The sequence below is a fragment of the Colossoma macropomum genome, unplaced genomic scaffold (genome assembly GCF_904425465.1).
Source record: "Colossoma macropomum unplaced genomic scaffold, Colossoma_macropomum, whole genome shotgun sequence".
NCBI lineage: Eukaryota > Metazoa > Chordata > Actinopteri > Characiformes > Serrasalmidae > Colossoma > Colossoma macropomum.
The window spans coordinates 32383371-32411032 of NW_023494802.1; the positions used below are offsets into that span (position 1 = coordinate 32383371).

At 38.7% G+C, this 27662-nt stretch overlaps 2 protein-coding genes across 2 annotated transcripts; one reads left to right on the forward strand and one right to left on the reverse strand.

Moving 5' to 3' along the window:
- Nucleotides 1–1043: 1043 nt before the first annotated feature.
- gdi1 (GDP dissociation inhibitor 1) lies at nucleotides 1044–12346 on the reverse strand. Its single transcript, XM_036591481.1, has 12 exons — nucleotides 12307–12346; nucleotides 12081–12166; nucleotides 9754–9861; nucleotides 9432–9531; nucleotides 8908–9042; nucleotides 7950–8148; nucleotides 6779–6910; nucleotides 6568–6667; nucleotides 5677–5848; nucleotides 5253–5397; nucleotides 5096–5150; nucleotides 1044–3804 (listed from the first exon to the last, which is right to left on the reverse strand). Exons 2-12 carry the CDS (start codon nucleotides 12123–12125, stop codon nucleotides 3652–3654), a joined length of 1344 nt encoding a protein of 447 aa, XP_036447374.1. The 5' UTR covers nucleotides 12126–12166; nucleotides 12307–12346; the 3' UTR covers nucleotides 1044–3651.
- Nucleotides 12347–13264: 918 nt separating this feature from the next.
- Nucleotides 13265–27546, forward strand: atp6ap1b (ATPase H+ transporting accessory protein 1b). The gene is made up of 10 exons (XM_036591327.1): nucleotides 13265–13409; nucleotides 15378–15504; nucleotides 17620–17694; nucleotides 18607–18797; nucleotides 19188–19219; nucleotides 19954–20039; nucleotides 20210–20451; nucleotides 22421–22471; nucleotides 22576–22813; nucleotides 25932–27546. Exons 1-10 carry the CDS (start codon nucleotides 13282–13284, stop codon nucleotides 26136–26138), a joined length of 1377 nt encoding a protein of 458 aa, XP_036447220.1. The 5' UTR covers nucleotides 13265–13281; the 3' UTR covers nucleotides 26139–27546.
- Nucleotides 27547–27662: the final 116 nt, after the last annotated feature.

The window sequence follows — 27662 nt, forward strand, 5'->3', positions numbered from 1 at the left end:
TTCTATAATTAGCTTTTATTAAGACATTGACTTTTTACTGCTTAGTGAAGATAAATAATAAAAATTCAATCATATTTAATAAATAGTTTGTGTTTAAAGTTTTATCGTGAGATAGACTCACCTAGCAATAATTGGCCTAAAGCTTAGAGGTAAGAACAACTTTAATAAACAACTTTAATGTAAATTTAATATAAACAGTGATACAGTGCAGTACTGCATTTTAGTTGTGTTAGTGTGCGTATAGTGTATAATGTAACATTTTGTTGCTGTCAGGACAAACCCTCATATCTCCATTATTGTCCAGTTTTCTTCATTTTTCATTTTTTGACATAATTTGAAAAAGGCAGTTGCAATTTATGTTGTGTCAAATAACTTGTTTCATGATGAACCAACAGAAATGGTACAAAATTACTTGGAAAATAAATATTTCTCCATTTAGTTCTTTTAAAGGTTTAGAACGTTTTTCTTTGTCCTGTAAAGTTACCTTTCTGGAGGTACGAGGTTCAGTGCTGACAGCAACAATATGTTTGTGACAACAGCCTTACCCTTGGGCAAGCCGACACATGTGCCAACCAACCCCACCTACATCAGGACACAACTCTGTATTTACTTCACATTAGCTAGCTAGTATTACTTAACATTCACTTTCAAATCATATATGAAAATATAGCTGATTAATAGATCATTACCTCTCCTTGACATATTTTTCATAGTGTAGTGTTTACTCAGTAAGACATTTATTTTTGCTTGAAAAAAATCAAAAAGTTTAAAATTTTGTAATGTTCAGAGTATCTTGACAAAATGGACAATTGCTGGTCAGGAGGACGGTCATTTATAAGTTACATTTTTATGAGCGTTTCTCCTACTGACCCTGAAATTTAACACTGTGCCAACCAACCCCGTTCTCCTGTGTTTTATTATTGTTCATTACAACTTGTGTACATGTACAATTTAAATTTGTACATGTAAGTCTTCTCCTCAAAAAAGTGTGATGACAAAGAAGCATTTCCTTTTTTTGTGTTTCCCAAAAAAGACCAACGAAATTCAGATTCTCAGCATTTTATTCACATTTGAATTTATTTCATTCATTGCACAAGACTGCTCAAACACCTGTGATAAAGTCACAACTTAAACTGCTTTGTCTGAAGTTCATATGCCAGTGTTAAAGTGTTTAGTTTCAAGATACACATAATGGAAAATAAATAAAAGTACAAAATAACATTTAAACAGCTACTAGAAATCAAACAAACAAGACGATGCAGAATTCCAAACAGAACTATGCTTGCCAGTAATGCTATTTGATTCAGTTTCCATTGAGAACATTGTCTGTCGTTTAACATTATACACGGATGAAAGAAGAGGAAAATCGGATGATGCAGGACTTGTAGCATGGTAAGTGGGTCTAAAAGACCACAGGCAACTCTGACCTTATGAAAATTAAGAAACTTGCTGTTGATTTTTTACCTTTCCTGTGAAACTACATGAAAACTACCGCCGCAATCGTAGACTCAGCAAGTTGAACATGGGAAGTCAATACAGGACATCCAACCGATGCGTGAGCTACACTGACAGCAGCGTAGTTAAATGCTCAAAATGCACAGCTTCAGGTGGCACTTGGAGGCCAGTATCAACATCTACGTTAACAAAAAAACACAAAGCGACCAAAAAAAGAGCACACTTAAGACCCTTCAGAATAAAGTGTCTGGAAATAAAAATGAAACGATAAAAAAAAGAACAGAAAAGAATTAGTCTCAGTTTGTACTAACAACGTTACGTGTTAACTCTGTACACATTGATTTTTTAAGTGTAAAATGTTACAAAGTGACTCAAGCATGTCGACTGCAAGGTAACAGTCCATGGTAGGAGCCACTCCAGCACACAAATTCAATCAAAATTGACACAAAGAGAACCAAGTTTTTAGACCAGGGTCCAGCCTAGTTTACAAAGCCAGAACAACTAGAGGATATGTTAAGTGTCAAACCACAAAAAGACACAATAGTCATTATCTTTTTAATTCACATTGACATGATTCCTATAGAAACTCTTGCAGCTGTAAATACCAATTGCAGGTAAATCATTTACATCCTTCTACACGGGCAACAAAGGTTATGTTCACATTATCAGACTAAAGTGGCACAAATCAGATTTTTTCCCTTAATGTGACACAGGTCTGATTTTTTCAGAGCTGTGTGGACACTCAAATTGGATCTTTTCAAATCAGATCTGAACTATTTTCATATGTGGTCCTAGATTTGATACATTTCTAATTTGGGGCCATGAACGCTAACATCAGAATTTATTTTATTTTTCCACTGCCCATGCACCATCATTCAGTACAAACGTGGAATCTGAAGTATGTGCCAGCAAATGGTGCAAAAGCAATGTATCTGACCATTTTTCACCTCATCTTGCTCTAATAATGAACAGCAGGGCAAATGATCTTTGCAACAAAGCCTTGTTCTGCTGGTCAGTTTGTTTGTTCTTCATTACACACATGGTTCATTCACATCACGTTACTCATCAGGATGTGCGCATGGGGGGTGTTTCAGGGCACAGGTCACTTGCATTAATGACAAATTTGATCTACACAAATGTGAACCACAGAGTTAGAAACCCGGGTCTGAGCAAAAAATTGAGACCTGAGCAATGAGGCTTGTAATGTGAACGTAGCCAAAAGCGTTAATGGCTTGTAACTCCAACTCCACACTGCATATGCCATTCCAGGCCTCATATTGACCATATTCACTGCCAAACAGAAGAAACTTAATAAGCTGAGTATATTAGTGAACAGCTATAGTGTAATAAAAGCAGGGTCATTTGGGAAGATGACCGTTATTCGGTGGAACCCATCTTTAAGTTGTCTGAAAGGTGCATGCAAGGAGATTCTCCAAATTTTAGATCAACCTTCTGCCATTGTAACTTTTAAATGATGTGATGGTCATCAAGTCTGCATATGCGAAGACCTGGGTGTGAAGCTTTGTACTTGCCAATGACACTTTCCAGTGCGTGGGAAGGCTGCCGTGGCTCTGTTACCAAAAGTCTGTAGGACTTATTTTAGTGTCTTCAAATTAAACAATGCTATTATTGAAATGTGGAAAGTCATGTTAAGCATGTGGGGGATAAACAGTTTGGTCTGGTGTTTTGTAGTGATTTCACAGTTTATATCTACTTCAGACACTGTTACATTGTCTCTCATTAGTGGATTATGTAAAGATGTGAGCTGCCGCCAAAGGCATCACTCATAAAAACCAAAATGACTCCCAAACAAATAAGGCTTGTATATGTTTCACTTCGACAGGATAGTAGCTCAAAAACAATGCATGACGTGTTCACGAAAGGTCTAACATCAGCCTGCTTTGTGAAGGATGAGTTGGGGAATGTGAGCGTAGGAGCATTGTGCCTCTGTGCTAAAGTGTACGTACTTGGGAAAAAGGGACTAAGAGAGAGGAGGAAACGAGGCGTAAGACAAGAAGAAGGAAAGCTAAGGACAGCTGAACGTTGTCTATGACTAGGCTTGATTGCTGTAACTTGCACTCAACTTTTGATCTGTTTAAATCAAATCGATTTATCTAAAGCAAAGCAATACCCCAGTTCCCCTTGTAGCTGTCCTCATCTCTCACCTCCTCCTTCCCTCCATCTTAGTCTCCTCGCTCACTGCTCATCCTCCCCGAAGACGTCGTTCTGTTTGCGCTTCATATTCTCGAAGTCAAAGTCGCTGCCGGTCATGCGCTTGTAGATGTCCTTGATGTCGTTGCAGGTCGTCTCGAAGTGGGTGGTTGCGTCGTAAGACCGTGACGCGAATATCTGGAAGACATCACACAAGGCTTTTCATTGCTTCTGTAAGTATAACTCACATCTTTGAAACAGTAACTTCACAGGAATGCTTTTAACTTTACTGTACATTAATGGAAGTAATTCAAAGCAATTTGGGCCATCATTATTGGTCCATTCATTACAGCTGATTCACGGGCAGCTGACATTTGAGTATGGTGTTAAAAAACAGGCTTACACTACGTGATCTTTAGCCCAATTTTTGTTATGATATAAGTTAACAGCAAATTTTCAAACTGAAAGTGAATTTTCAGGGTGGGAGCTCAATTGGAAGCGAGTGACGGCATGGATCACCTGGTAGTGTGAGAAGAGAAATAACTCTACCTTTCGCCTTCCAATCAAGCTCCAGAGTGATGTTTGATTAGTAACAACCACTAGTCCTGTTCTGTGGGATAGTCAGTGATGTAACTTAACGAGAGCTTTAAGCAACAGCCAATAACAGCAAGAGAGAGAGAAAAAGAAACATGTACGTGCAGTGATGGTAAAGCTGGCTGTTAAAGGGTCAATATCCTCAGAAGTCACAAAATTAGCACTTTGTGTGGTTTTATGTACCAAAAACTGCCATAGTTCATTTTTACACAACCATTTTCCAACATCTCTTAATCCCTGTTTTGATTACTTTTTGTTACTTGGTGTCTTTAAGACCAGTATATGGAAATAAGCTCTGTTCTGACTGGTTCCCCTCTCTTGTGCCACATAAACAGCTAATTCAAAACAGCCCATTTTTGTAGATTAATTTTCTGAGTCTCCAGTGGACTGGGGAGTGAGCAGTACATTTTCAGACTCCAACAATATTTACATATTACATCTTGTGTTTTAGCTGAGATCCCAAACAAGTCATACACTGCTCAGATTTGTCAAAATAACAATGCTCATGTTTATCTGAACCCTATAAACTCTTATTTCTCCTACATTAGTCTCATATATTTCAGGTCTCCTATTTATCTAATGCATTTCGTCTGAGGAGAATCACATTAAATCTTCTTAGCCTTAAAAGATCAACATTTGAGCAATACAATTTTCCTGTGAGGTGGCTAAGCCACAGACTCTTAGATGGTAAAGTCTTTGCATGATTTTTGCAATTTCATTCTTTGTTACTAGACTGATTACAGTTTTGTGACCAAATTACAGCTTCTCAATAGTCGAAACTCATTAAGTCTTCTTCCTCCTTTTTTATTAGTATTTTAGATGTTGTGTAGTGTACTCAGCTTCACGTGTTTAGTCTGGGCTAGAAAAAGTGAAGGATGGAAGAGCTTTCTCTCACCTGGCTCTCTGAACCATCATCTGTTGGTTCATACATGTCACTGATGGCCACAAACCTGGAACAAAGACAGAATGATAAATAGAACTGATTCTAGAGATTCTTACTGATTCCTGTCTGCTATATAAATAGCTACTGTCCATAAAAAGTAATGAAGTACTTTTGGTCGATGGGCTCAAGGAGCTCCAGAGCAGGCTCGATTTCAGCTTCAGGCTCCGCAGTTTCCACAGTGGTGCTTACGATGGCAATGTACTTCCCCTGGGCCGCAACGTTATGGGCATAGGAAATCATGCACACATAGATATCTGTGCCAAAATAATAAAGGATTATTATTTCACACTCATTCAAAACACGCATCTGGCTCTCTTCTGAGACCAAATTGAAAACAAAAATGTAACCATGCCCTCTAGTGGTAGTACCATGCAATTAATTTAGAGAGTATGCTTATTTTTATCAGTTCACCTTATCTGAGAAACAGGGATGTTATTACACACTGCAAGGCCATTTCATGTTGTCACGTTCAAAGAGGGTGGACTGGATGGAATACAGATGCAATAACAGAAAGGCCTTTGTTTGGCACTGACCTGACTTGCGGTTAACCTGGTTCTGGGGGATGATGATCTGGCAGGAGTTAGCATCATTAGTGTTTTTTATAGGATGACTGAGGATGCAGATGACCCGAATCACCTGGCCTGCTTTGCGCACACGGTCTGGAATGTAGCTGGGGTCACAGATGAGCTGCTTGCATCGAGCAATCTGAAAAGAAGAAAAATAACATGAAGAAGTAATATAACAACATCCTGCCATTAATGTTAATGATGCTGAATGATTCTGTAATTTTAGTATTGGAAGATTTTTTAAAAATTACTGTAATGAAATAAAAGTACTGATATAATGAAAAAAAAAACGTCCCCTAGGAAAAAAATTAATCAGTTAAATTAAATTATTACATCCCTGCTACAAAGGTGATTCTAAAGGAACATGGTTTAATACACTAAACTGCCTGAACACAGAATATACTTACAATATAAACCAGGGGTGTGTGTGTGTGTGTGCACCAAATAAATCAAAATGTTGACTAACAATGATACGCACAGTGTCAGAAATGGCATATAAGAAAAAGAAAATCTGCTATTTTCTCCCCAAAATATTAGCTGATATGATGATATGGCCACAAACCTATTACTGCAGAGGAAACGTAAGAGTCTATAAAGTGCTGACCTGTCTAAGTCAGCAGTTCTCAACCTAAGAGAGCCACTCATGCTTTGTGGCACTGACTTCAAAGGAGATTATCACAAGTTTATTTTGCTTTGTTAAATTCATAATCTTTAAAACTACATTTTTGACTGATGCAAATAATTCAGTATTATTTTTCTCCTTGTAAAATTAATGCAGTTGCACTGGGAGGAATTAGGAGAGATGCATCAAGAAAACTAATGAAATGTTACACCACTACCAGTTACAGTTCAGTTTACCTCTCCTTCTGATTTCACTCCAATGACGTGACCATCCTCTACGACTATCTCATCCACTGGCTTGTTCAGCATGTAGGTTCCTCCGTAAATTGCACTTAGCCTGACAAGACAAAGACAGAAGACTGTGATGTCCATGTTCAAAAATCTTTGTAAAAAAAAACACGATTGCTGTGGCATCTAGGCTGAAGTGCTGGGTTGGTGTTTTGCACACCTGGCAAAGCCCTGAGGCAGTTCCCCCAGGCCGTATAATGGGTACAGGTATGGGCTTTTCCCATAGCGAGCCAGAGATTCACTGTACAGCTTGATCCGATTGATGGTCTCCAGGCATGGCTGCTCAAGGTAACTGAGGGGAGGCAAAAAGAAATCACAATCAAGAAGTCCTGTTTTTCAAGAAATTTTGACACTGAAGAATTTTTTTATGTAATAAACTGATCATAACATAGTAAGAATGTCCCTTGTTAAACAGCACATATGGCTGTGTGGCCTGGGTTAAAATTATTCACTGCTAACTGCTACTACACATGGAGGGAGTGTCATGTTTAGCCTGTACCACTACACCTGTGATCATAATGTTATTGTGTTGTTATTATTTTTGTCTTTTTTAGGAGACCTACCATTATTATCATTTTTATTCTTCACTTCATTTTTCTTTATTTATTCCCATATTTTACGGCTGTGACTACTGTTTATATTAGTAATCATGATATCTACTGATTATTTTGAATAATCAGAATAGTAAAAAAGAGGCCAAACAATAAAAATAGACAAAAACATGCAAAGCCTCTAAACACTTCATAGGAAATAGATTAACTACAAAGCTTTTGAAAAGACTTAAAAATATAAGCATATAAGTGGGTTTGTTGATTAGACTCTGTTTCTTACTGTAACAGTCAGTTTTCAACGGTGCACCTAGTTTTTTTGTTGGTTAAAAGAATGGTTCACTCAAAAATCGACTTTACCCATTTTTTTTCCTTTATTCCATACTTGCTCTTGAGCAACAAGGCTAACAAGTAATGGACCTTTATGTTACCCAAAATCTTTTTAGAAGACACAGACTTCTATTATTTTGTCTCTGAAGCACCAGAGCAAAACTAAAGAAGTACACACCAGACACCAAATATGTATTGACAAATCTGCAAATCTGATTTTACAGCGGACCACTGCTATGAGGGTAGAGATGTATTTAAACCTCTTAGAGGCACCAAAAGGCACAGAGAAAATAGACGCTTTCAGCTACAATGAACTAGTAACTACATGGTTTAACCAGAAGTGTTTACTGAAATGTAAAATCTCCACAACTTTATACAACTTAACCCAAGAATATGGCATCAAGTGAACATAATCTCAATTTCTAGCACAGTAATTGTGATGAAAGTACTTACTCGTCTGTCCTGTAGAGGGCCAAGGCATGTCCGGTAAAATCGATAACATCCTGCCCCAAGTCAAACTTCTTGTACACTTCTCCCATTGTTGTCTGTTTGGGATCAACTCCCTCAAAGGTCTTTGGGTCGTTCTCATCAAAGTTGGCCACAAAAACTAGGAACTTCCGGAAACGTCTCTTCTCAAACATTCCCATTAGATCTGGAGAAAACAGAAGGAAAGACAATAAAGGCCTTGATGTTGGAGCTTATTCAGGTCTTGCTACACAATCATATAAGTGAGAAGCTGCACTGAATGTACTTAATTCAAAGGTCTCCATAATTTTTCTGTAAATCAGATACATTATGTCTACATAGTTTACTAATTACTGCCAAAAGACAGTGAGCTGAAAGATAAGATTGTGCAGATTATTTTAGTTGTATAAAAATGATACACTTTTAAATTAAAAGGCCATAGCATGCATTTTTTTCTTTTCCTTTTTCCCCATTTAAGGCATATGCATGGCTTTATGTGCCAAAGGCAGTCATTCATTTTTACATGACTATTTTCCAACCTCTATTACAAAGAATTAAACAGGCTGTTTTTTGTTACTGTGCCTTTAAGACTGGTATGTGTAAATGACCTCTGCTCTGATTTGCTGTCCTGTATTGTGCCTCATTCAAAAAACTAAAACACAAATGGGTGGAGCTAAACTGCTGTAGGCTGAATAGGTGTATACATGTAAATATGCTGGTTTGCGTGAAGTCACAGAAACAGTGAACTCGAAAGCTGCTTTCACACTATAGTTGCCATATACGGACTGTATGGAGTGGGAAGTAAACACTACGTTTTAGAATTTGAACACTATTTACATACAGCATCAAAATCTGACGACAATCTGGTTTTCCTGTGAAATGGGCCCTTAAAATAAATTCAACGCGAGACCAAATGATACATTTCATAAAGTTTCTTTATACATACTTGAAGCCAGTGCCTCAGTCTCCGTTGAGGGCACTTTATAGATCTTTCCTCCTTTGTACACAAAGCTCCCCTCCACCACTTTGAAGTCCAGATATCTGGTCACTTCAGTATATAACAGCATCTTGACTAGCTGCCCTGTAGAAATCACAATGTGACAGACTGTGATATACCCACATTACCATTGGGTTAAATTTTTTCAAATCCATTTTAATGTTATCATCAATTAAAATCCCTTAAAACCCTGAGATTATTACACCCTATGTCTTATTATACAGTAATTACATAGAAAACAGTGCAAACTGGCTGCATTATTCTTAAGTTATAAAAGTGTGTGATAAAAATCTGGACCTGCTGCTGATTAACTGCCACATCTAACACATCTTAAGAAGTTTAACTAGCAATGGACAACATAACAACTATGGAATACTATGTATAAAGACTCATTTCAAAGCATGCTACAGCATCTAGAATGTGTTTAACAAATCCATCATGGAAGCAACTGTCAAATTTGGCTGCTTTACTACCATTGGCCATGAGAAATTTAGGGATGAGGTCAACGTTCCAGTCTCTGCCCCGACCCATCGACTCTGGAGGCCCATCTGGAAGCTCAAATCGCTTATAAAGCTGAGGGGGGGAAGAAGCACATGCAAAAGCCAGCATTTATATTAAAAGGTGAATCCATTTCGTATTACAGAAAACCACATGTATGTAAAACCCTGACAAACATGCAGTCCCAAAATTGTCTCATTAGCCTGGACAGAACATGGTGCTTGGCAGCAAGGCTTTGGATGGCAGCAGTACTGAATTACACAATGCAGATGGCAGGCGCTGAGTGAGCATCCTTACCTCCTCCAGAGGGGTGATGGAGGAGCTTTCTCCTCCGTAGTATGGGTTCCTGTCCATGTGTAAAACTTTCTTCCCATTCACTGACATGATCCCAGAGAGAATACATTCCTATAAGAATAATAATAAAAATAATAACCATAATGATAATAATAATGGCTTGATGGATTTTTCTGGAGTAAAAAAAGAAGCAGAAGTAACCATAAGAAATGAGGTAGTAGTGGTGGGCAACGTTTTCATGATCTATCATGGCATTCTGTTTATCTGAAGTTTGACAAGTCAAAACAGACATATTAGAATCAGCAGTGCCACATTTTTAAATTACTATCAAAAAAAATATTCTTATGCAAGTTTTGCATACTGGACTGTCCTAAATCCGATTAAACAGGATTCAGTATGCTCTTTTTAAAGCTGTTTACATCTTGAATCAACATACGATTTTGATAATCGGATCAAGTTTCGGATTTTTCCAGGTGTAAACACCCCCAGGACGCCCTGTGAACTGATTACGATCAATCACTCAAACCACGTTCAGAGGTGGTCAAATATGGATCTTGGCCACTTCAAAACACAACTACAACTGAAATATGTTTTCTATATCTACAATCAATTACATAAGCAGATGTGTATGCCGAGTGCTGACTAGCAGATGAGAGGATAAACAAGGAAACGCAAGATAGAGGATCTGCAAGGCTGGAGTTATCCCCAAACCAAGAGCCTTCTTGTTCTCTAGGCTGATGAAAAGGTCCAAGCCAAGCTCAGGATTTGCACTGAAACGTGGAAAAAGTAAACAGAAGCAAAACAGAAATGACATATGTGTTGATGTGCTTTTTACGCAGGGCAGTAAAATCGAATCTTACTTGGTCACACTGGAGACACACTTTAGTGAACTCACATGAAACACATGTTCATGCAAAGCGTAAACAGTCTCTTTGTAATGAAACATGGTCAGTTGTCCTATTTACAGTAAAAAAATCATAATACCTTGCTGTTATTGTCAAGTACTTTTTTGCCTTTTGTCTATTTCACTGCTCTTTCATATATGCTTGTATATGCATATAATGTGTAGGTGGAGCTGCATTACTATACAAATAAAGTGTATTGTTATTAATGCATACAATACCAGCAACAGACCCAAACTAACAACAATACATCAGTTTTGTAGTATGAATTTCCATTTACAATAACGTCAGAAGTGAAATTCAACGTTTGGTCGAAGAAATGATCCATTTTAATGGCCCTTTTTGTCCATTAACTGGTGGCTTTCCGCGTTGCGCCCTGGGATTCGTCTCCTCACCCCACCCAAGGCTCCTTCATCACTGTATAGCGCCTCTCATCGGCCACAAAACATACTAAACACCCAGTTTCCCCACAGCCAGAATATTATATTTATTTTAAGCTATAAAATATATGAAGTTTAATAGCAGTTAGCATTTAGAAAACGACTTTCCTCGTCAGAGGGAACATTAACTAGTTAGCTAGCCGAGCCTAGCCTACCATACTGCGCCCTGAATGAACCCCACAGATACAGCGTTACGTTAGCTAAAGCCTTTTGTTTACCGACCGTCAACATGGCAATGAAAACGGTTCTTAAATGTCACGTATGTCAACATTAACCATCACTGGGCCATTATTAAGATACACGCAGTTTTTTTTCCTTTTTCGACGCACAACCGAGACACCTGATGCCACTCCTATTGAAGGCACAGAAGAGGAGAGTCCCGTTATCAATTTTTTAACATCTGTTTCTCCGCTCGCATTATACTCGTAGAAACGGCTCAGAGTCGTTGAGGCGTTGAGTAAAGCACAAGCAATAGTGATTAATGGAGCTTGTGTGGAAAATGTTGGGTGGACGTGTACATTAAAGCCATGACGAGGCTGGAATTTGCTTCTTATTCGAACTTTCCGGTCCACCTTAAATGGGGACTGTAACTATGCGCCTTTTAAGGTGGAACGGGATATTCGAATAAGAAGTCAATTCCAGCCATGATGAGGCTGGAACTGTCTTCTTATTCTCCAGCTTCTTGATCGACTTTTTCCGGTCCACCTTAAATGGTGAATGCAACTAATGCTCCATTTAAGGTGGAACGGGAAATTCGAATAAGAAGCCAAATTCAGCGTCGCAAAACCTCGGTGTACAACGCTACACCAGAGGCGATGCGTCAGCAACTCGGCCTCCCAGCATCTATTTACACACTGGACATCGACCCCGCTCCTCCATTTCCTCTCTCTCACCCTGACAAATCATAATATGCGCATCTAAGCGTGAAACATTAGAGTTAAAGTAATGTGCCAAATACAACCACGAGCACAAAAGGCTGGTTACTCACTGTGAGCCCGGTGCCCAGTACGATCACATCATATTCCTCATCCATGTTGTATTGCAACGGAGCCTAGCGCAACCTCCCTCTTTCACCTGCAAGACCAAAAAAATCGTGCGAAAGGAAAACAGAGAGGTCACGCCCTTAGTTCGAATTAGACTCGTGCGAGGCAACCGTGTGTCTGTGAAAGCAGTGATTTAATGCTGTAAATGTGGTACAGGTTAGGATTTATTACTGTAGTTGTAGTGCGACCGGCGAGGACGACCAAAGATGGCCCTGGCCTTAGCACTGATTCGGGTAGCTCGGACACATTCGCGTCGTGATATAGTGCAAACTCCGCGTCTCTGTTTCAGCGGCGCGGTGTTCTAGTGATGACTGGGGAAAGTACGAATGAGGAGACATCGTAGATCATTTTAATAAGTCAAATATTAATGTGTGACAGGAGGTTTTCTATCATTTTCATTTCCCCAGTCTACTGCTGGGCAGGGCGCATCAGGCTGGAGGATCCGAGCGAAAGGTCTGTATCCTTCCGCCTACAACATTGTGGTGAAAGCTTCTCAGGGAAAGTGGTCCACTGATGATGATGATGATTTAGCTGTAGGTTGCAAATCATCATAGTGAGGTAGATCTACACATAACTAATAATGCTGTTGTCCTAGTAGCCCTTATTAAGATCCTATTCCACAGTTCTGTGTTATTTCACTGTTATTAACTAATCTTACCAATGCAATTGGATCATATAATAAGCTAATAATTCTACAACTTGCAGATGTCTTTATCATTCTTCAAGAATAGCCCCGGGTAACCTTTTGCCCATGAAGAGAAATCAATCTGGGATTTTTTTAATTCATTAGTTTTGGCAACATGGACAGGAAGTACATTTGCAGAACCATGGAACACGCAAACCAATACAAGTGATAAAAACAAACTGTACTTCTTTATATCGTTTTGTTTTACAAGGAGAGTTAAGTTCTTTGATAACATATTTCTGCTGTCTCGCACAGCGAGCCGGGCTGTAAGTTCAGCTGGAGATGAGGAAAGGAGATTCCTATAGCATGTGTTGACGGGCTGAGTGTCGTTCAGGTCGCTCCGTATTATTTAAAGCTCTGCTGCCGTTGCGAGCAGCGCGGCGCACTCAGAGGACGTTCATGAACGAATCGCGTCATCAGCTGCTCACATGACTGTCTGCTGGTTTCACGTGACACAGAACATGACGGAAGAAGTCGGTTGTCGGTCTGTTAGTGTCTTAAAGATGGCCTTTATTTCACTTTTATTTATCCTTATTTCGTTAAGTTCATGTAGAGCCCAAGTGCCGCTAATCGTGTGGACCAGCGAAGGGTGAGTAATGCATTTAACTGCCAGTGTAATGTTCTTTTATTGAGTTTGAACCTGAAGTGATGTCCTCTTATCCTTTTACTGTCGTTAAGGGTTTCGGCTACTAAGTTAGCTAAGTTAGCTACGGTAGTGGCGTTTACACTGATGAGGTGCATTCAGTTTACACATTTAAACTTTCTTCATATGTTCTGTGTTAGTTTAACTGTTGAGCACATCTTTTAAGCAAACCTCTATTATCGTACAGATAGATGTAGCTATAGATCTATAGGTCCAACTACCCCTCCATGCAACGAAATCAGTGATATAGCTACACAGAGTAGCAAGCTAAGCTGTCTAAGTTCTGGTGCTGTAACAATACCGATATTTTCTTTTTCGATGATTTTTTGATTATGAGGTCGAGATTCGATTCGATTTTTAATATTTAGTGTTCAACATATCTTAATTCTGCAGAGCTCTGATTCTGTTCTACGCCGAGTGGTCTAGTTCAGGAAAATACACATTTCGGAAAAGAAGACTGCAAAATAATGTGCTTCTGCAAAATAGTGATCTAATAAGAGTGTCACTTAGATAGAACCAATGCAAAGGGAGACGGGATGCACCCATTTGACTATAACTAGTTTCAACCACCATGGATTATATGTAAGCTGGAAAATAAGACCCTCAGAAGAGATGGGTTGTACTTATGAACATTTTTAATATACTCACATTTATGATACTGTATTGAAATTGGTACATTGGTATTTGTACATACAGAATTAACCTGTACAGAAATCGGTCGTTATTAGCCACAGGTTTCTATAGTGTAGTAAAGCCCTTTATGGCATTTCAGTCTTTTTACGCTTCAGCAATGCGTAACTATTAGTATTAGAAGAGAAGCGTCTCTCATTTTTAATTTTGATACCATGTAGCTTGGAAGGATGGTATGACTATGGTAGGATTTTATTGTGAGGCCTGTGTTTCCTACCTCTCTCTGGATGAACACAGGAACAAATTCATGTTCCTCAGGAACCCAAGCAGCTCTGTCTGATCGATCCATGGCCACTACAAGGACTGAATTTTAAAAATGAGCATGACTTGCTGGCACAGTTGTGACTCAATTCTATTTATAATTAATGGTTTAGAGAAATAATGGTACCTTTAGCTGATCGTAAACTTTTCTGCTGTTTATTTGATCTTCATAACACCTTAAATCTGGCTCTTAGCAAGTAGGGAACATGGACTAATACCACATTAAAATCAACAAAAGATGGCAAGTGTCCATCATTATAATATGATTGATGGGTTATGACTGCATAGTCTTTATTTTTGTGTTTACGTAAGACGTGTCGTTCAATAAGAGCTTTTCAACAGACTGGAGCAAATAAAGGACTTTATTATGTTGTGGGAAGTATAATAAAAATTATATAAGTACACAATGAGCACAGACCATCTCTCCACAGAAAATATTGCTTCCTCTTCACCTCAGAATTGAAAGAAGAAAGGAAAAGCACAGTCCTCCAAAGCATAAAACAGCTTAAAGTTAGCGGTAACTTGCGTCTAGCTCATTATTATTAAATATTGTTCTTTTATAATGTTAAATGCTCTAATTAACTGCAAATGTAAACTTTAACATGTCAAGCCAGGTTTTCAGATTTTCAGGCACTCCTTATTACTGCTGTATTGAAAAATATATTAAATCAATACATCACTGTTTAGTATCAAACAGAATTATACATTTTGCAAATTATAACCCCCCTGCTCCTTAGACATAAAAACATTTGTGTTTGACAAGGGGTGCCCAATCCAGTTGTGCGTACTTGGCTTATGGTTAAACCAGTACTGACAAGTACAGTACTAAGAGCTTCTCCTTTTTTTTTTTGGTGTAGACTATTAAAAGTTGCAAACAATGACTAATCATGTTAGCTGAAACTAATAACGGCAAACTTTAAAACCATTCTTAGTGTTTACTAAGTGCTGTGTTTTTAATCCTAGGAACAGTTTGCCAGCACTGTCTGAGCCATCAGCCGGTGAGATCGTCTCTGGTGGGAAGCTGGTATCCTATCTGAAATCTGCCTTGACAACTTCGCCACACAACGTGGTGCTCTTTCTGCAGGACAAGGTGAGTTCAGCCTCTCTGATTCATCAGCGTGGACATTTTAAACCGTATGCTGGTCTGATCCTCTCAGTGTAGTGTGACTCTGAGCTGGAGTGTGATTCTCACTTCCTCTTCCAGTTTCCATGGGCCATGCCAGAATTGTGTCACACTACAATGTCTAGCACTTCGTCCTTGTTCACACTTGGTATTAACGTCTATGTCAAGAGACCTAATTAAAAATGGACATCGAGACATATGGCCGTTTATACTTGGTATCGAATGTGTCTCTTGTCCCCGATTACAACTGGATTTCATCACCATAGGAATAGTACTGTGCACATTTACTCCATCTTTCTCTTCCTGCATTTGTTGTTGGACAAATATGTCATGTTATTGTGCATGTAGGGACTATTACAAACGTTTAGATTGCAAAAACTGCCAACACAACTTATAAACAAGTGGGGGAGGAGATGAACAGACAGTTCTGCAGTTCCTTTCATCTCCGCTGTGATGACAGTTGATTAGGCAGACTTTTGTTGTTGCCAGGTGTTATGTATGTCTGACCACCGGCGGTTTGAGTAGTCGAATTACAGTGCGTCTCTGAGATGCATTGAACCCCAATCACACCTGTACTTAGTGCTGTCCACTTATGACGGGATCACCCAGGATGTATGTTAATGCCAGTTGTAAATGGGGCCTTTAAAGAGGTGGTCGGTATAGTTCATGTATATGTTGAAAAGTAAAGGCTCATGGTGGTTCTTTTCCACAGTGGTCTATGCCAGGATTACCCAGTCCTGGTCCTTGAGTTTGTCTACACTCATGCATAAAAACTTGTCGCATTTTGGCAAAATTTGTTTTTAATGATGAACATGCCATTCACATAAATCATGTAGATCTAATGAGGTTTTTAGTTTTGGGAAGGGGAAGGGGGAGGGGGAGGTCTACTACGGAGAATCCCTCCTCTCCCTCAAATACAGCATAGCTGGTCATTATTTGGCCAACCCACAGTTAATTTTTATTGACCAGCGCTAAGACTACCTCACCAAAACATGAACTTTTCATTTTCACATATTCTGCTTTCTTTCTTAAGTAGCTGTTAAATACTGTGCAAAAAAGGCTAATATGTACGTAAATTATCATTGTTAACAAACAAGACAGTTGCTTTCAGTTAATTTGCATCTAAAACTGATGTAGAGCATATAGATTTCTGTGGACTATTGTAACCCCTACGAGAGCTTAACGACTGTCCACTTTTACACTGTAATTGCACTGCAAATGGCTATTCTAGGGGTCCAGTATGTACCATTATGGAGCCAGTAGAACACAAATGATGCATTTAGCAATCAGAGATTTTAGAATATGCTTGGTTTATAATGGATGAAGCATCTCAAAAGGAGATGTCTGCCAAATCTGTACTTTTGACCTTTGTATGGTAAGAGATTTATTACAAAAAAAGTCCAAAATATCTACAGAAACTACAGGGAACTGGTTTTTGAACTTGTCATCTTTTTATTGCTCATCAGTTTTTATGTACTACTAGACTTTTATGTACACTATTTAAATATCCAACACACTCATTTCAAACTCTTGAAGGGCTTGCTAGTTTAGTGTGTTGGTGAGGAAACACTAAGGGTCAGTTTCCCAGACAGACATAAAGCCTACTCCTGGACTACATTTTCCTTTTAATGGAGAATCCCCTTTCAGAATAATGTCCAAGACTAAGCTTAATCCCTGTCTTGCGAAATCGAGATTAAAACACCCACAGGGTTATTTGACGACCAAGATTGGGAAAACACTGGTCTGTGCAACTTCCTATTAGAAAGCTGTCACAGTAATAACATGAAGCATAAAAAAGTTACTGAATGCAGAACTGAAGTTTGAAAGAAAGACCATTGTCTGAAACCCTTCCTCCATCCTGTCCCACTACCTGTGTATTCCAGTCTCTCCTTTCTGTTTCCTGTGAACATTTACAGCTCCTCTCTTCCATAACAGGTTGAATTTATGGTCTGCACTTGCAAATTCTGCTTTTAAACTGCTTTTAAACTTTGCTTTCTGTTTTTTAAGGATATAATGTTGCCATTGGCACAAATGTTTTCTTAACCAGCATATATTAAACTTTTTTTTCGCTCTTCTCTGTAGTTAAGCATAGATGATTTCACCGTGTATGGTGGGGTGTTTGGGAACAAGCAAGACAGCGTCTTTGTGAACTTAGAGGTGAGTCTAAAATGTACTTTTTAAAAAGTTTAAGAGGCCCATATCATGGAAAACCAATTTTTTTTTCAGTTTATGAAATAAGAGTTTGGTGGAGTTTATAAACACTATGTATGTCCTTATATGGAAACTAACCTGCAAAAAACAGTTTGAATTAAATCTTTTTGTTATGTCATGAAAACCAAGGCAGTTTAGCCCTACCCATTTGTACTGAAGTTATAAGGAGTGTTTCAGCCTGGACTGCTCTTTGAATGAGGCCCAATACAAGGCAGTCAATCACTCATAGGTCAATTACATATATCAGTCTTAAAGGTACAGTAACAAAACAGCTTTTTTTAATTCCAAGAGATAGAGAGGTTGGAAAATAGTCATGTTAAAAAGTAATTATGAATTATTAATTGTGTTTTTGGTACATAAAACCACAACATCACACGCTATATGGGTAGAAGTATGTGGATACCCCTCCTAAGTATTGAGCTGAAGTGTTTTTAGCCATCCATTGCTAAGAGGTGTATAAAATCAAGCATGTAGTCATGCACTCTCCTTAAACAAACATGGACAGTAGAGTGGGTCATACTGAAGAGCTCAGTGACCTTAAAGATGCCATCTTTGCCACAAGCCAGTTTGTGAAATTTCTGTCCTGCTAGATCTGCCCCAGTCAACTGTAAGTACTATTATTGTGAAATGGAAGCATCTATAAGCAACAACAGCTCAGCCACGAAACGGTAGACCACGTAAACTCACAGAGGGAGGCCACCGAGTGCTGAAGCACGTCCACCATGCTGTCTATACCTAGCTTGCATAATATATGTATGTAAAGTCTCTTTTATCATTGCAGTAGACCAGCTAGAGCATTATTTTAAGCTTTCTGAGGTAAATAGGAGAACCTCCCTGTCCGCATGTTTTGTATTCCAGTCAGCATTGGAGACCTCTGCTCACCTGGTGCTGCCAGCTCTGGCCTGGTCTGCAGCCAAGTCAGTGGAGGAACTCTTCCAGGAGGAGCTTGGGATTCCAGCGCTCCACATTGAACCAGCAGGGCTCGCCCAACTTCAGCTGAGCTCATCACAGCCTTCTCTTCTGGTTATCAGCCTCCCCCACACCACTGGGTAAAGACTGTTATTTTACAAGAAGTGAAATTATTACCTGATGTTATCTGTGATGAGGTGAAGCTTGTGGTTTTGCTTCAGAACGGTTATTAGACTTACTTTGCCTCTGTCTTCACTCTCAACCAGTTCTAAAGCCATTATTCATTAAGTGTAGGTTGAGAGCAAAGATCCTTACAATGGCCTGCAATGCACTAATAAGCACTTTAATCTAAAACTGCAATTTTTCCTTCATCTCTTATCTGGAGTATTATGTTTGAAGCTTGTGCTGTTTTTGTAATGCCTTCCATGTGACCTGATGGTTAAGATGCTATTACTTTATATAAGCTAAAACACCAAACATTATTGTGGAAAGCAAATTTCAGAATGTATTTTTTTGGCTTTATTTGGCAGCACCCAGTCAAAGGAGCCTCTTAGGAAAAATGGTGAGTTGTTTTTATATTTCTCTGTTTTTTTTATTATTAGATTAAATGTGGTTATTTTTAATATTTTTTTTACACAATATTCTGAATATCATACTTTATTAGTCATTCTTATGTACATACATTGAGGGGAAACTAGTATTTAAACCCTTTTGTTTTTTATTATTCGTCCAGTGCTAATGTTCCTTTCAGTTTTATACGTCTTTTGACTTTGTACCTATACATATACACAAAAAAATATATTTCAAAAATATAAATATGTATTCAAGAGCATAAATAAAGATAGATTTAAAGGATAAAAAACACCACAAATAAATAACATTTGTATTTTATTGCAACGCCATTGTGGAAATTACAGCATCAAGACGTAATTAGCTTTTTTGGAGCATTTTGATTCAGCTTCTGGCTATTCATTTTCAATTTCACAAGTTTATGATGGCCCTCTTTTGGACTTGCAAAATACTCCACTAATATGTCCTGGTATATCATTCCATTCATGATTCCTTCAGTAGCATGCAGTGCCCCAGTACTGTTTGCACTGAAGCAGCCTTCACCTTTGATATGATTGCTGCTTGTTGAGTGTCATTTTCACTTTTTGAACCTTTTTTTATGTTTATGTATACTTTTTGGCTCATATCAGTCAGTACAAAGACCTTATCTGTCTGTGTCTGAAATACTTTATTGCCTTTACTGTATATATAGTTGTGCACTGTATATACTAAATGCCCTCTTTGTAGATGAGACCATTGGGGACGTCCTGACTTTACTGAAATCCCGGGGTGTTCCTTACACTGCTGTTTACACAGGCCTGAGGCCTTCCCATGTAAGCATCACACCGGATCATTGAACACACTCGTGGCCACAAAACTGGACATGTTTTAAAGTTTGCTAATTTGACGAAGCACAGTTCACTTAATTTTATTGGAATCTAATCAACAGCTTAAACAGATGCTCAGTACACATTAAAATTGTTTATCATACCATCCTCTATAGGTGACCGAGGACACCCCCATATCCAACACTAGAGGATTCTCGGGACGCTCGCTGCTGCAGACGCTGTCAGCTGTCAAGCCACCAGTGATTTTCAACAGCACCACAAGTGGGCCATGTATTCTGTTTTGGGCTGATCGTCTAAGTGTGGCCCATGAGAACGAGCCCCCAGTCGACCTCGCCCCCCTTACTTTCAACAACACCATCAACCTGGCTGGATCCTTCTGTAATGAAACAGTTTCAAGGTAATTACATTTGGTCTGTATTGCCAGTTTCAGAATGTTTGTTTAGCAAGTCTATAAATGTTTTACTAATTGAGCTGTTATCTTTTCCTAAAAATATATTTTTTTCTAGTTTTCAGAGTGTTTAAATGCAGTTTTTTGGGGGAAATGTGTGCAAAATAAGAATACAAGAATACATTTTATTTTCTACATCCAAAATTACACCCAGTTTTTGTTTAAAATTATTATTTACTCCTTAACTAGGAATCCTAGTGTAATAGCTAGGATTATTTCCATTCTAGCATCGGTTACTTGTTTTCCATACCTGAGAAGGAGCAACGTGGAATGCAGTGATGTACTGTACTGTGCAAAAGTCAGACCACCCTTAAGCTACAGTCAAAACAGCTATTAAGGAAAAGTTATGCATTTTTAGGAGATATTTCTGTGGACATTAGATATAAGATAATGCACTTTCATAAGGAAGCAGAAGGTTAAGAGAAAATAAGTGAGTTTAAAAAAAAGTATTCTTAAAGTTCTAGAGAAAACTGGGACTCCTGATAACTGTGCAAGACCACCAAAACTGTCACCATCAGATAAACAGTACTTAAACAACTCAGTGCTATGGGTCTGAAAGGATGTGCAGTTGTGAAGAAGCTGTTACCGAGAAAAGAAAATAGACAAAAAAAAAGATAAATTACCAATTTAACAAAGAATCTGCTGGTGTTCTTTGAACAATTGCCTGACTACCCCAGAGTCCAGACCTCAGCATCACTGAATGTGTTTGGGATTACTTGAATCATGAGAAGCACAAAATGTAACCAACTTATAAAACTGAACTTTGTAGATGTGGAAAATGTCCCTGCAAGAGAATGGAAGTTGTGGTTACGGCCAAAGGTAGGCACACAAAATAGTGAAAAACATTATATGTAGTTGTCGAGGCTGCTGTGTAATTTTCTGTAAAATACGTTTTGATTGGAAATTACATAAATTAATGGCTCTGACTCTTGCTGTACTGTACATGCATTAGAAATATATCACCACACCATTCAGACATGCAGTAAATTAGTCCCAGTGACGTTACATGTGTTCCAGAAACTGTTGGAGAATGTAACGTCATTCAGTTGGTGCCATATTACGATTTCTAAAAGCAGATTACCTTTTTCTGTTCCTTATCAAAGTTTTGGTTGGTAAATTTTATAGCATATCTTAAAGCTTACATTTTGCATTTTACATATGGTACTTTACAAAAATATTCTGTATGTTCAGCCAAAATAAATCGTTAAACAAGATTGCACTGTACAGTTTTAGATAGACAGACTGATCCCAGGGGAAATAACATTGTTACAGCAGCAATTACATACACAGCTGAACAAAATAAACATGTAAGTATCCACCTAAAGGAAAAAGTTGTTAGGGGGTCTCAGATAGAGGTCTTGAGGTCTCAGCTATATCCAAATGTACGAAGATATTATAAAGGGCACTTGAATTATAAATTAGTGAGTAGTGCGAGAGAAAATTGACTGAAGTAGCATGAGGTAGTTTCCATATAGAGCAGCAGTGGTTATACATTATAGTGCTAGTATAGAGCAAGTTAAACATGACTAGTGTTAAACATACCAGTTTAGCAGTAGGAGATCTGTACAGCCAGAGGAGGTACATCATTTCAGCCAGAATTTAATAAAATTGCTAGAAATGAATAAAAATGGCCAACAATACATCACAATTTTTTTTCACTCATTCTTTCATCATTTAAGCCGCTTATACTCCTGGGTCATGGGGGGTGCTGGAGCCTATCCCAGCGCTCAGGAAGCACCCTGGATGGGTCGCCAGTCCATCACAGGGCAGACACATGGATATACACATTCACACTCAGAGAGACACACACACACACACACACACTTGGGGGCAGTCTAGTATTACCAGTCGGCCTAACTGCATGTCTTTGGAAAATTGTGATCACAATTTTGACATACTGATTTTCTTTTCCCCCCAGACTTGTCCTGAACTATAGAAATGTTCTAGGTTTCCAATCCTTCCAGGTCATGTGAGTATTCAGAACATTCGCTGGTGTACATTATTGCTCCTTCCTACATCAGAGTGACGCTGTTTGCCCTACACTGTCTGAATTTTTTATCTGCTGATCTCCAGCTTCACAATGCACAAGATCTTTTTCCCTGTGTCCGCTCGTAACTGGATGGTCATGGAGCATGTGGAGCTGAACTACGATGGCCAGACAGCCCTCTTTAATGGCAGTCGTGGCATCAACACTCCTGCTGAGTATTCCTTCCACTGCCAGAGGGTGAGCAACACTGAGAGCCCACTGCTGGTACCCAGCTCAGCTACGGACAACGCTACCCAGTGGACGCTGCTCTTCACAGACTTCCAGGTACGTTTCACAACGTTGACACCATTCTTGTCAGCAGATACTTCTAATTAGCAGATAGATAGAAACTGAGGATCCTGAAGGAAATTGCAGGATTGCAGCAGTGACAAAACATAGTGGTGTGTGTTGCGCTGATACAAGTGGATCAGACCCAGCAGTACTGCTGGAGTATTTAAACACCTCAGTGTCACTGCTGAACTGAGAATAGTCCACCAAAAATATCCAGCCAACAGCTTCCTGTGACCACTGATTAAAGGACTAGAGGGTGACGGATGAGCTACTGTCTCTGACTTTACATCTACAAGGTGGACCAACAAGGTTGTATAGTTCTAATGGAGTAGACAGTGAGTGGATACAGTGTTTAAAACCCCAGTCGCACTGTTGTGTCTGATCCACTTGTATCAGCGCAGCACACCCTAACATACCACCACCACATCAGTATCACTCAAATAATACCTGCTCTTATTGAAGAACAGGGTAAAAGGGGGCTAACAAAGTATGCAGACAAACAGATGGACTGTAGTCTGTAATTGTAGAACTACAAAGTGCACTTATATAGTAAGTGGAGCTGATAAAAGGGACAAAGTGAAGAAGAGGGTTTTAATGAAGTGGCTAGTTAGTATGTATACATACATGTAATCTTTGAGTAATCTCTGGGTAGAATCAGAGAACCCATTCAGGCTGGCAGTTTTTTTTTCCTGATTCAAAGGACTTGTATTATGATCTCTTGTATTTGGACACTGTTATAGAGTGTTTAAGAAGCCACACCCTGTCTCCAGAACCTAATCTTCTTTTAAAGCAGGGGCTTTGTGCTTTGCCAGTCATGGCAGTGTACCAGTGGGCAGATCAGCAAAACAATCAGGCATTTGGCTTACAAAAAGCATTAATGCCACTCTGTTATACGCAGCAGGGTTGGGACACTAACTGCATTGTTATTTGCAGAGACTGCTTAGTGTGTTTTTAGTAATTCTTTTTCTTTTCCAATACTGATGTCGGAACCTTGATTATCGGCTGGTACAGATACTGATCTGAAAACTGCTCAGCTTTAAAAATATTCAGTTGAAGCACTTCACTTAAGATGAGCATCTAAAAGTAAATGGTCATGCTCAAACTACTCAAACACTACTAACCAAAAAAGTACACAGCTAACATCTCTTCACAGTGCAGCTGTGCTATTTCAGGATAGATTTGTTACAAGATTGCATCGAATTCATTTTTTATGTACAATATCTGACCTTGCATTTTCTGCTGATGTCAACCAAAAACCGATATCAGTACTGACATGCCATTTTTGATTGAGTATTCTTAACTATTCTACCACCTTTTGTAGTTCTTGAAGCAGAAAACTATGAACAGAAAATAATACATTATAATATCAGATTTTTCAGTATTCAGTGTTTACCGTTTGCCTTTATTACAGCTTCCATTCTTCTCTGGAGACTTGCTTTTAGTTTTTCCAAATAAATCAGCCAAAAGTTCACTCTTAGAAGTTGGTTGCATTTTCTGCTTCTCACGATTCTCAAACGCGTTCAGTGATGTTGAGGTCTGGACAGTCCATTTTCCTGAGAGCATCAGCGGCTTCTTCTTGTTGTTTGTCTCTTTCCTTTTCTCAGTAAGGGCTTCTTGACAGCTACACACCCTTTCAGACTCATAGTGTTGAGTTTCAACTCACACAGTGGAGGGATGGACAAACAAAAGTACAGACACAAATGCTAATTAAGCATACTGATTAGTACACCTCCCCTATTTATAAGACAGCTTAGCGTGTAGTTGCAGAGTGTGCTATAGCTAAATGAATGTATGTGCATTTGTTTTTTAATTACTGTAGCAACCTCCTTACATTGTGCATGTACCAGCAGTACAGCTGCATTGCGTCATGTTCTTTAGCTTCACATATACACTCATTAGCTACTTTATTAGAAATACTGACCTTGTAGATCCACCTTGCTGGTGAAGAGTTAAAGACAGTAGCTCATCTGTGATTATGAACAATTCTCTACCCCATCATCAGTACTCAGTTTCAGACCACAGGGCTACTCTTAGCTGGATGTTTTTGAGATTGTGGATGTACAGTACTTTGTAAAAGTCAAAGACCTTTTTTATTTATTTGACTTCCAGCCATTACATACAAGTTATTCAATTTCCAGGAGATGTTTCTGTGGAGATTAGATTAGATGGAAAAAACACTAGTTTGCAAAACTGAGTTTAAAAAATGAGTAAAAGTCCTAGAGAAAACCTAAGACTCATAAGAAATGTGCAAGACCTGGTAGACCACCAAAGCTGTTCCCCTCAGGTAAACAGCACTTTATGCTTTCATCTTTGAGAAATAACAGGCATTTATTTGCATTCTTCCACACCAAAGGTCTGACAGGATTTGTAGCTGGTGAGAAAGTGTTACTGAGAAAATAAAATGGACGAGAAAAGAACATTTGCAGATCAAACAAAGAAGCTGCTGGAGTTCTCATAACAATGGACTGATCACTCCAGAGTCCAGACCTCAACATGTTGAATGTGTTTGGGATTACTTGGATCTTGAGAAGCAGAAGTGCAACCAACTTCTAAGACTAAGCTTTGAAAGTTTGAAAGAATATCCCTGCAGATTTCTTTGAAAAACAGAAAGCAAGAATTCTGTGATGACCCGTCCTCACATATACATACAAGTATTCTGTTTTGACTGGTAAATACATAAATGAAAGGTGATCTCTGCCTTTTGCACAGTACTGTATGTAGGGCTTCACGTCATGAAGGCAGTACCCACCAACTATATACAACCCCCAACCAAGACTGTAACTTTGATGTGCAAAAAACCCCAGCAACATCGTTGTGCCTGGTACTCTTGCTCCATTGCCAGAGTATCAGACACTATCAGTGTCCCTGCTGTGGCTCAGAAAGGTCCATCACCCAAATCAAATCTAGTCAACAGCAGTCCTGTGGTCAGAAACTGACAAATAGTGAATGTAGAAGGTAGAAGGCAACTGGTGTGTAACTGGCCTGTAATTGTACATCTACAAAGTTGACCTATATGGTTGCTGATTTCTAATAAAGTGGATGATGAATGTATTTCTGTATGTTCACTTGACTGATAATGGACATGCAGTGATTCTGACATTTCAATAAACAGATCCAGAGCTTCAACGTGACGGGGAATTTTGCATACGCCAGTGACTGTGCCAGCTTCTTCACGCCGGGTATCTGGATGGGGCTGCTGACCACTCTGCTCATGGTCTTCATCCTCACCTATGGCCTCCACATGATAATGCAGCTGCGCACCATGGACCGCTTTGATGACCCCAAAGGCCCTGCAATTTCAGTGCCTCAAAACGAGTAACTTGGGCCTCCTGGGGCATTCAGCATTCATCAGCTTTCATCGTCAGGTTTTTTTCTTGTTTGTTTATTTGTTTATCTGTATAAGAAGCCTGTTTCCTCATTCCTAGTTGGTATCTAAGATTTCATTCTGTAGCTGTAGCTCACAATAGGAGTTTTTAGATGTTTTAGAGAGTTTAGAGAATTTCCAGGGAAAGAAACTAAATAATAACTGTAGTGACTGTACATTAGCACTGTTTTTTTTGTTTGTTTGTTTGTTTTTTTAAAATCAGGATTTCATCTTCAGGGCTCTATCCACTACAAGTACGTTCTCTGATGTACAGCTCATATTTTCAGCTTTCAGCTCTGCTCTGATTAACAATAGTAAGATCTCATCTCACCTTCCCCTTTATCTTGAATGATGGACCCAGCGCAAAACAACCTGTAATTTTGATTTTATTTTCCTGACAAACTTGCTTTATACAGTGCTAAAACCGCTATGTGTTTGTAGTAAAAAAGGTGTTATCTGCCAAGATGTAATCGTACCAAATGTGCTACTGAAGTGCCCTTTTAATAGTTTTAAAGCATTTTCTTAGACTACTGAAGTGCCCAGATACATTTAAAGTCAAAGCCATTAGAAAGTGCCATCTATCACTATGTGCCTGTGGTTAAGTCATTAATGACCTTAAACTGTGCTGTAATATTAATGCAGCATCCTGTGTTATGTTATGCTAGTTTCTCTTCCAGATGTCTTTAACAGGAGATGTTGGCCAGAAACTTTCCCAGACTTTCACTTATGTTCATGTTCTTTCTTGTTATTATTCATTTTCTTTTTTTTTTTTCAGAAATTCTGACTTTCTTTTGCCTGAGTATTTCTCAGTGTGATCCAACAGGCTGATGCCTGTGTTGTCATCTCTGCCTAATAATTTACTCTTGGTTTATGTGTAAATTAAAGAATGGCTGGTAATTTAAAAGAGATATGTATATTTGTGCCATTTTAAGTGCTCTTGTTATACTGTATGGACCTGAACAGTGATTTTTCCAGGGTGATATTGAACAGATTGTTTAGTAGGCTTGACATCTTGCTGTGAGAATGATCATGTGTATGACTGAGTATGAAATAAAGCTATTTATATGTTTAGTCTGTTTGAAGTTAAATGTGCAGGTTAAATGATCAGAGGAAGGCTTGGGGGGGGGATAAAAAGGAAATGCGGTTGCAGTGAAATTCAATGTAAACAAAGACTTTGAGTGGTTTGGTGTGACATGGTGCACTGCAGAGAAACTTCCTGACTTTTCTTTAGTGGTGGTGGACAGGATTGTGTTGCGATATGTGTAGCCTTTTATTTATTATTTAAAACTACCAGTTATCCTTTGTCTTCTGTCTTTCTGTATGTAATGCTGATGATGGTAATAGTGGTAAATTTGGAAAATCAGTTTTCTTTTGTCTTACTTTGCCATGTATGAACCTCCTCACCATTAATATGTTTTAAAAATAAGTTTTCAAGTAGACTTGTCACAATAATTATATAACTATTTAAGCTGACTGCAG